At 44.8% G+C, this 10,319-nt stretch overlaps 1 protein-coding gene across 4 annotated transcripts in view; it reads left to right on the top strand.

Annotated features, from left to right (window-relative positions):
• Positions 1 to 3,154: 3,154 nt before the first annotated feature.
• LOC142503527 (interleukin-12 receptor subunit beta-2-like) overlaps positions 3,155 to 10,319 on the top strand; it is a 29,548-nt gene continuing 22,383 nt past the window's right edge. For all 4 annotated transcript variants that reach the window (XM_075615864.1, XM_075615866.1, XM_075615863.1 and 1 more), the window contains exons 1-5: positions 3,155 to 3,525; positions 6,830 to 6,989; positions 7,685 to 7,984; positions 8,874 to 8,988; positions 9,537 to 9,709. In XM_075615864.1, coding sequence (XP_075471979.1) covers positions 6,914 to 6,989; positions 7,685 to 7,984; positions 8,874 to 8,988; positions 9,537 to 9,709 — 664 coding nt within the window. In that variant the 5' untranslated portion in view covers positions 3,155 to 3,525; positions 6,830 to 6,913. The remainder of the gene's footprint in view (positions 3,526 to 6,829; positions 6,990 to 7,684; positions 7,985 to 8,873; positions 8,989 to 9,536; positions 9,710 to 10,319) is intronic.

The raw sequence follows: 10,319 nt of genomic DNA, 5'->3' as shown, positions 1-10,319 counted from the left end.
GTCAAGGAAGGCAGGAGGAGAGTTAGGAAGAGGAGGAGAGTTAGGAAGAGGTGTAGGATGGGAGGAAGAAACAGAGGGGATGTTCTGACGTATGGATTCCACCTTTTCCTTAAAATAGTCAGCAAAGTCCTGAGCGGAGATGGAGGAAGGAGAGGCAGCTGAGGGTGGTTTGAGTAGAGTATCAAAGACAGAGAACAGTCGGCGTGGGTTAGACTTGTGCATGTTGATTAGAGTAGAAAAGTAGGCTTGTTTAGCTTGCGAGAGGGCAGAGTTGAAACAGGATAGCATAAATTTGTAGTGAAGGAAGTCTGCGAGAGTATGAGATTTCCTCCAGAGGCGTTCAGAGGAACGAGTGGAGGAACGCAGCATGCGTGTGTGGGAATTTAACCAGGGTCTAGGGTTAGAAGGGCGAGTGCGGCAGAGAGAAAGCGGGGCATGTAGATCAAGAGAGGAGGACAAGACAGAGTTGTAGTTCCTGACCAGGTTGTCAGGGTCTGTAGCAGAGTTGAGAGAGGAGAGGGAGGAGTGCAACGTGGACTCAAACTCAGGTAAGTGAATAGAGTGCAGGTTTCTGCAGAACCGGGGGGTAGATGGAGGTGGAGAAGGGGAGAAGCGAGATAAAGAGAATGAGATGAGGTGATGGTCAGAGAGAGCAAAAGGGGAAATGGAGAAATCAGAGAGATTACCCTACACATCCCCCTGCCTTGGCCAAAATCCTATATGTTACAGTGGGTTAATGTGTAGTGAAGTCTTTATTTTATGAACACTGTGCTTTGGTGTAACTGTAATTGTGTATTTCTGCCCTTTGCCCCCCCCCCCCGTCCCTCCCTGCCCTTTGCCCCCCCCCCGTCCCTCCCTGTCCTTTGCCCCCCATCCCTTCCTGCCCTTTGCCCCCCTGTCCCTTCCTGCCCTTTGCCCCCCCGCCCCTCTTTGCCCTCTTGCCCCCAATGCCCTTTGACCCCCGTCCCTGCCCTTTGACCCCCCACCCTTTGCCCCTTTGACCCCCCTGCCTTTTGACCGCCCTTTGCCCTCCCTTCCCTTCACCTTCCCTTTGCCCCCTTCACTTTGCCCCCTTCCCTTTTCCCCCCTTCCCTTTGCCCCCCTTCCCTTTGCCCCCCCCTCCATGCCCTTTGACCCCCCCGCCCTTTGCCCCTTTGACCCCCCTGCCCTGCCCTTTGACCGCCCTGCCCTTTGCCCTCCCTTCCCTTCACCTTCCCTTTGCCACCCTTCCCTTTGCCCCCCTTCCCTTTGCCCCCTTCTTCCCTGCCCTTTGCCCTCCCTGCCCTTTGCCTTCCCTGCCCTCTGCCCTCCCTTTGCCCCCCCGCACTTTGCCCCCCCCCGCACTTTGCCCCCCCCCCTTCTACGCCCCTTGCCCCCCCGCCCTTCTACGCCCCTTGCCCCCCCGCCCTTCTATGCCCCTTGCCTCCCCGCCCTTCTACGCCCCTTGCCCCCCCCGCCCTTTTACGCCCCTTGGCCCCCCCGCCCTTCTACACCCCTTGCCACCCCCCTTTCCACTCCCCCCCGCCCTTCCACTCCCCCCCTGCCCTTCCACTCCCCCCCCGCCCTTCCACTCCCCCCCCGCCCTTCCACTCCCCCCCGCCCTTCCACTTTCCCCCCCGCTCTTCCACTCCCCCCCCGCCCTTCCACTCCCCCCTCGCCCTTCCACTCCCCCCCCCCGCCCTTCCACTCCCCCCCCCCGCCCTTCCACTCCCCCCCCCGCCCTTCCACTCCACGCCCCCTGCCCTTCCACGCCCGGGCAACGCCAGGTATATCAGCTAGTGATCCAATAAATGAGTCAGTTTTTCACTATACGCTCTCAGTTTGATCTCACCTGTCCCTGCATGGAAGTGGTGCTGTGTCTCTCTTTACCTGTCCCTGCATGGAAGTGGTGCTGTGTCTCTTTTTACCTGTCCCTGCATGGAAGTGGTGCTGTGTCTCTCTTTTACCTGTCCCTGCATGGAACTGGTGCTGTGTCTTTTTACCTGTCCCTGCATGGAAGTGGTGCTGTGTCTTTTTTACCTGTCCCTGCATGGAACTGGTGCTGTGTCTTTTTTACCTGTCCCTGCATGGAACTGGTGCTGTGTCTCTTTTACCTGTCCCTGCATGGAAGTGGTGCTGTGTCTCTTTACCTGTCCCTGCATGGAACTGGTGCTGTGTCTCTTTTTACCTGTCCCTGCATGGAAGTGGTGCTGTGTCTCTTTACCTGTCCCTGCATGGAACTGGTGCTGTGTCTCTTTTACCTGTCCCTGCATGGAACTGGTGCTGTGTCTCTTTTACCTGTCCCTGCATGGAAGTGGTGCTGTGTCTCTTTTACCTGTCCCTGCATGGAAGTGGTGCTGTGTCTCTTTTTACCTGTCCCTGCATGGAACTGGTGCTGTGTCTCTTTTTACCTGTCCCTGCATGGAACTGGTGCTGTGTCTCTTTTACCTGTCCCTGCATGGAAGTGGTGCTGTGTCTCTTTTTACCTGTCCCTGCATGGAACTGGTGCTGTGTCTCTTTTTACCTGTCCCTGCATGGAACTGGTGCTGTGTCTCTTTTTACCTGTCCCTGCATGGAACTGGTGCTGTGTCTCTTTTTACCTGTCCCTGCATGGAAGTGGTGCTGTGTCTCTTTTACCCTGTACCCTAGGACGTGGGATCACTATACAAGGATGCTGCAGCACAAGTGAGTCCTTGCGGTTGCCCCAAAACCATTTGGTAAGGGGTTCGCTTAGTAGTAGTGTTTTTGTAAGACAAAAGGTGCTAGGAAACAATGAAAAATAAACTAATTTCTTCGCTGCACTAAATAATTCCGCTTGCAATTCTTTAACCCAGGCTGTGCTGAGAAAGCTGTGTAATGCGGCAGGAATAAGCTTGTAGGGCTCCATGTTAAAATGGATAAGAAGCAAAAGGTGACACACAGTGTGCTCATTTGCTTATCTTTACCCAGAATCCCTAGTTGCAGTGGAAGCGCTGTATGCTAAGAGATAATGGGGAAGAGCAGGGTAGCAGACCTGCCTGAGACGTGTGACTGTGCTCGCAATGTGAGATTTTCATTTGCTGCTTTAAATAAAGAAACGAAACGGAAGAAATAATGTATCCGCTTGCATTTATTATTCCAGCCCCATCCCTAATCAATATATGAAGTTTATTGTTGATCCCTAAAGCAAGGAGGCTGCAGCTCCGTTTCCCCCGCAGAGAAAGCGCAGAGGGACACACTGCTGTCACCACGCTGGGCGGGGAGACTGCTCGCTGCTTGTCACAGAGGAGGAGCAGTATCTGCATTAATCACTTGTGGTTCTTTGGCTGAGCATGTGTGAGAGGAGATCAGCAGATCAGACCACACGTTGCTGAGAGGGAACTAATCGCGTTCTGCGGTGTCATTTAAACAGTCATAAAGCTGGGGGGACACAGGCAGAGGAGAGGTGTACAGTATACACTGTGCTGTGCGGGGGATCCATTGAGTATGATCACGGCTGTGCTGAGAGCACGGGGTGTGTGAGAAGCTTCTTACAGCTAACGGACTCCAGGCGGGTCACTGTCACAGGTAGGTGCCTGGCTGCTTGTTTATTTAATAGGTGACCATGCTTCTTGCATATCACATATCCTCCTTACACCTAGTATAAGCCAGCTAACATAAGGATATAGTTTTACACTCACATCGCCTAATAGTCAGAAGAACACTTCTACTCACTACAACGGAATGGGTTATAATTGTCTCCCACTTAGATTGTAAGCTCTCCGGGGCAGGGATTTCCTTTCCTATTGTCTGATCTTATTTGTTGCACTTATTATATTTAATTCCCTGTATTGTCTCTCTTGTAAAGCGCTAAGTACAGCTGTGGGTGCTATATAAATAAAATAAAGATATTCATACATAATTCCACATTATGCTGATATCGGAGTTCACTCTGGGTTTTCCGGATCGCCATATTTCATAGAGACACAGCGATGCGTTGGGATCGAAATTACAAAACAAACTAGAACTGGATCAAAATTTCACGTTGACATAAAGTTACGCTGAAACATCTATAAAAGTGCTTTATTTCTCTGGGTTTCCCAAAAAAAATGTTACTGGAAGTTTGCTTGTCAATTGTCCCTTCACACCCAAGAAAAGAAAAGTGTGAAATGAATTAAGCAATGAAATGTATCAACCTTTTAAGGGACAGCTGACTCATACATTAAATATATGAAAAAGATGGAGAAAAAAAAACTGACAGCAAAAAAAAGAACAGAGTAAGGTAGAAGTTATACTGCTATATACCCTTATATAAGAGTAAGGTAGAAGTTATACTGCTATATACCCTTATATAAGAGTAAGGTAACAGTTATACTGATATATACCCTTATATAAGAGTAAGGTAGAAGTTATACTGCTATATACCCTTATATAAGAGTGAGGTAGAAGCTATACTTCTATATACCCTTATATAAGAGTAAGGTAGAAGTTATACTGCTATATACCCTTATATAAGAGTAAGGTAGAAGCTATACTGATATATACCCTTATATAAGAGTAAGGTTACTGCTATATACCCTTATATAAGAGTAAGGTAGAAGTTATACTGCTATATACCCTTATATAAGAGTAAGGTAGAAGTTATACTGCTATATACCCTTATATAAGAGTAAGGTAACAGTTATACTGATATATACCCTTATATAAGAGTAAGGTAGAAGTTATACTGCTATATACCCTTATATAAGAGTGAGGTAGAAGCTATACTTCTATATACCCTTATATAAGAGTAAGGTAGAAGTTATACTGCTATATACCCTTATATAAGAGTAAGGTAGAAGCTATACTGATATATACCCTTATATAAGAGTAAGGTTATACTGCTATATACCCTTATATAAGAGTAAGGTAGAAGTTATACTGATATATACCCTTATATAAGAGTAAGGTTATACTGCTATATACCCTTATATAAGAGTAAGGTTATACTGCTATATACCCTTATATAAGAGTAAGGTAGAAGTTATACTGATATATACCCTTATATAAGAGTAAGGTATCATTTCTACATTATTGTTATTCTTCTCTTTTTTTTTGTTACAAAAGCTTAGCCACGAGCTAACACCGGACCAGTCACTATTTGTGCAATCAGAATGGAAACTCCATATAATAAACATAGTTGAAAAATGTTTGAGTTACAAAGTAGATGAGATTGCTAAAAAATACATTTGCCAGTTCAACCACATGAACTTTAGACGACAGATACTTATATTTGTATTTATACTATTTTGATTCGGAGGACGGCAAACAAAAAAAAAACCCCAGTGGGTTATGATGTCTCATAAGGGGAAAATAAATTCCTTCCTGACTCCAATATTGGCAATCAGATTTCTCCCTGGATCATCATCCTTCCCATGTTTACTTATTTCGCATATCCGTGTATACCTTTCCTTTCTAAAAAGGATGTACAACTTGAAAAAAAAAGAAGATATTTATTGTATCTGCCATCACCGTCCCCATGGATAATGAATTCCCAATTGTAACGGCCCTTACTGTAAAGAACTATTTATTTGTTGCTGGTGAAATCTCCTTCCCTCCAACCTTAAAGCTGCAGACCAAGCAATATCCTACATGTGTTTTTTTTTTTTAATTAAATAAATCAGTTCTGCACTATGAAAAAATACTTGCAGCATTTAAAAAAAAAAAAAATCAACTCTAAATTAAAATTTTAATGTAACAAGCATTTTTTGTTTGTTTTTTTGTACTGAGCCTGTGGAAACGGAGTCCTTGAATATTACATGTAATGGTTTGGCTATTACTGAATGTCGCTCTTTAAGAACTCGTGGGTGCATGCCATCGGGGCAGGTCCTTTATTTACCTCTAGTGTTTAAAATACTTGGAAATACACAGGGGAATGCCTCTTAGGCAGGGGTTTCCAACTTCAGTGGCCACAAACAGGTCAGGGTTTAAGGCTATCCCTGCTTCAGCACAGGTGGCTCAATAAGTCCCTGCTTCAGCCACGGAGCCACTGATTGAGCCACCTGTGCTGACAAAGGGATATCCTTAAACCCTGACCTGTTAGGGGGTCTTGAGAACCCCTGGTATACAGGCTGAACTCCTGTTGAATACCCCTCGCTATCTCCAGATTTCAGCTCGCCCAGGAAATCACATTGTCTCTCTGATACAAAGTTATCAATAAGCAGTGACGGAAGTGTGGATACGAACATGTTATCTGACTACCACAGCACACACCGTTTGGAAATGTTAAAGCGACAATACGATAAAAGGATGAATGTTTTATTTTTAGAAACATATTTGATGGACACACCATCTAAATGATTCATAAATATGTATCACAAGTGACCCAAATACATGAAAGAAATGAAACCACGGTGTTGTACTTTGATATAAGAGCGTGTGATCCTGATAAATAAAAAAGGGTTACATAGTTATGAGCAATATTCCAAATGTTTATACTATAAGAAGGAAAGACAGATTCTATGTATCTATAATAAGCTTATGATAACAAACCTGCCATGACCATCAAACTCACAACACTCAATATTTACATGTAAGTAAAATTCATTTATCTTAAAAATATTGAGTTAGAGATGCACAAAAACAGAACAATTGGTGAAGATGCTGCACTGTGTAACATCTCATACAATAATACCACATACAGTAATGTTCTCTATTGCTCAATAGAACCACTTTACATATCACATGCTGACATACATGGGACAGAGTAAGTGCCCTGCACTATGATAAACTGTAACTAATTGACACATGTTCACAATACCTGTTGTATAAGTGTCAATTTCATGGCATGATTGCCATATTTAAGTGTGATCTATATACTGTAATGATCAATAGTCCCTTTTCTTTTTTGCAGGGTGATTGGGGAACCTGCTAAAAAGAAGTCAGTTCCCCCGAGTGACATCGCGAGTTACACGAGGAACAGACAAATGTTTTGCTTATGGAGAGTGGATTTCGGATGTCGCGGATTATCTTTAATATTCTCGTGATGTATCTTCTAATCAAGACCGAAGCAGGTTAGTCTGAAGACTTTGTTGCCAATCAGAATAGTCATTTCTCACTTAATGAGGCAAATAAGAAACCGCTGTTCATGGCGCGTGCACGCGGGGGCGTTTGGTATTATTTAAAGGAGAGGGAGTCGGTGGTAAGATACCTTTTATAGGACTAATTAACTAATTGATATGTTACAAGCTTTCGAACCTGTAACATTCCTTCTTCTGGTTGCCCTGAGAGGTTCGAAAGCTTGTAACACAGGGGCGGCCAACTCCAGTCTTCAAGGGCCACCAACAGGTCAGGTTTTCAGGATAGCATTGCTTCAATCAGTGGCTCAGTCTTTGACACTGAGTTTGAAGCAGGTGGAACCTGGTTCAGTTCCCAGTGTCGGCTCCTTGTGACCTTGGGCAAGTCACTTTATTTCCCTGTGCCTCTGGCACCACAAAACATAGAGTGTAAGCTCCACGGGACAGGGACCTGTGCCTGCAACATTCCTATGTGCTGCCTACCGCGCGCTATACTGTAATTGTGAGTCCGATTGGGAGAAAAACACTATATGAAATGAAGTTATTATAATTATTATAATTATTATTATTATCTGTCAGTGACATTGTATCTGCTAATGAGCTTTGGGCAAAATGCACGTAGTTGACAATGCTTCGTGTGAAAACAATGACGGGACAATGAGAGTAAAGTTTAACTCCAAAATCTGTGTTAGCGGGTTTCTTCGCAGAGACATGTACAATGGGAATGATGAAAGCCAATCCCGCCAAAGTGCTACCTGTGGGATCCTCCGTCACCATCACCTGTTCGCTGATGAAGGTTGTGAGCTGCGGGCACAAACCCCAAAGTCTTAAAATTGTGAAATCTAACACTTTCAACAAATCAGAGCTAAAGCAAGTGCATGAAACCAATTCAACCAGCGTGAACGAAAACAACCTCTCCCCGCCCGGAACAACGTACACCTGCTATACAGCCTGCGACAAATTAGTCTGTGGGATAGATATTGAGGTTGGGAGTAAGTATACATCAGAATTTCATCCCCACCCCCATCCTAGTTGAGTCTCTCATGCAGATAATTGGCATTTGCTGCAGGATTCCACGCCGGAGGTGGCTGCATGAGCGAGTTTTGTCACTATATTGGAATATTTCATTCCTAAATAATGTCATATCATTCTAATTTTGAATCCTAATATTAATAGGCATCGCGGCAAAACAATGTCACCGAATTTCCAAAGGAAAAACATGAATTCCCATTGAAACCAAAGGGATTTTCACTAATGTATGTAATGTATTACCTCCTAATGTTTTACTGGACAGTGTCCAAATACAGACTGTCCGATTCAATACTGTGCACCTGGCGACCCCAACATTGCCGGCCACGTTACATGAGGATCGCGGGACATTCACCGGTAACTCTGCCGGGAGAATAGCACCGGAGGCTCCAATTATGTAAAAAAAATCCTTTAACTTTCCATGTGGGGGCGCTGCTAAAACGTAACGATAAAAACAAAACGTTTCACATAAAATCGGTGTAATAGGCGGCCATGGGATACGCGGACTACATTATTTCTTTTCCTCTGTGAATTTTGACCTGAAACAGCCCCTCAACGCGTTGAAACTAAGCTCAAAAGGAGCCAATGTAAATAAATAACTTATACAATAGCGTTGGGTAATCTAGACTTTCTTACGTAGTAAGGGTGTGTGTGTGTGTGTGTGTGTGTGTGATACATACACAATTAATTTTCACTTGAAGTATTTTGCACTCTAATTTTGGTAAATCAAGTATAAGTCCATAAACTAACTTGGGGAGTGTCACCCAAAACAGGCACTTGACCTGGTGCTAGTATCTCCCACTTCAGAGGCCAGTCACAAAAATGTCATACTTTCTCTTTCTTTTTTCGCAGTGCCCCCAGAGCAGCCTAGGTTTGTGAGCTGTGAACAGGAAGGGGAACTGGGAAGTATTCGCTGCTCGTGGGAAAAGGGAAGAGATACCTACATTAAAACTCAGTATACGTTGCAGTTAAGTATTTATGTGTACAGCGCAGTATTCTGTGCACTCTGCGGGGCAGGCGCAATAACTTCCACTTGACTTGAACGGGAGTTTTCGTCTGACTGCACACGAAGGTATATCCACAGAAGTGCGCTATATTTTAGCGTTATCGCCATTTTATGTATTGATATGCGGAACGCGTATCCCCAAAGGCATGGGCGGGAAACTCCAGTCCTCAAGGGCCAACAACAGGTCACGTTTTCAGGATATCCCAGCTTCAGCACAGGTGGCTCAATCAGTGGCTCAGACGATGACTGAAAAGGCTCATTTTACAGTAGCAAAGGGGTCCGGACTGATTTAAATCTGCATCGCTTAAACCAGTTTCTTGCCTGAAGGGTGTGCAGAAGATTGCAAAGACTGACTGTTTGAGCCACCTGTGCTGAAGCAGGGATATCCTGAAAACCTGATCTGTTGGTGGCCCTTGAGGACTGGAGTTGCAACGCCTGAGTTAGAGGATATAAGTAACAAGTCAAGTTTGATTTGCCCCTAAAAAAAGCCTACTATTGTGCACTTTCAGGTTATGCCAGAGAATGTGCATGGATAACGTAACTGCTTCAGAATATGGGATCCAATCTATGAGGCTCCCTGTTACAGTGACCCGTGGTTCTGTATACACCGCGGTGGTGAATGCATCCAATGATCTGGGAACCAATTCTTCCCTGCCTGTCATATTTACGTACTTTGATGCAGGTAAGCATCGCCCAGGCTGCAATCTGGTTAGGGCAGAGGGACGCTGGGCAATGAGACTAGAGCACCCACACATCATGCACATGGCAATATAAGCAATAATAGACCGCACTCTAAACCAGAAAATAGGATGAAAAATAATGAGGTGCACGAAGCGTAGTGGGCCCAAACAACCCCACTCAAAATCATGTACATCCCAAAGTAGGCTCCAGCACACTATAATAGATGGAAACACAGAGATAGTTTCAGAATAAGCCACAAATTTAATAGCGTGAAAAATATAAATGTACAAAATTGGAACTGCTCACTGACTCATTTAGCAAAGTATACAGCGCTAATTATCACACTAGGTGGGGGGGGGGGGGAGAGATACACAGGAAAGGGACGTGTGGGGTAAAAATGAGGGTATGGGGAACAGAAAAACATATAAAGACACTGGGGTGGGGTAGAGTAAGAGGGGCAACGTTTCAGGGTAGGAACCCTTTCTTCTGGCCCGTTCCCTTGGGTTCACAGGAACCTCAAGGTACTTCTCTTGACCCTTATCCCCCCTCTAGGACACGAGAATGAAAGCTTTAGCAGTAAAGGTAAGTATATCAGGTAAAGCAAACCGTCC

The sequence above is a fragment of the Ascaphus truei genome, chromosome 10, assembly GCF_040206685.1.
Source record: "Ascaphus truei isolate aAscTru1 chromosome 10, aAscTru1.hap1, whole genome shotgun sequence".
NCBI lineage: Eukaryota > Metazoa > Chordata > Amphibia > Anura > Ascaphidae > Ascaphus > Ascaphus truei.
Note: the sequence above shows the minus strand (reverse complement) of the source record. Positions and strands in the feature narration are given on the sequence as shown.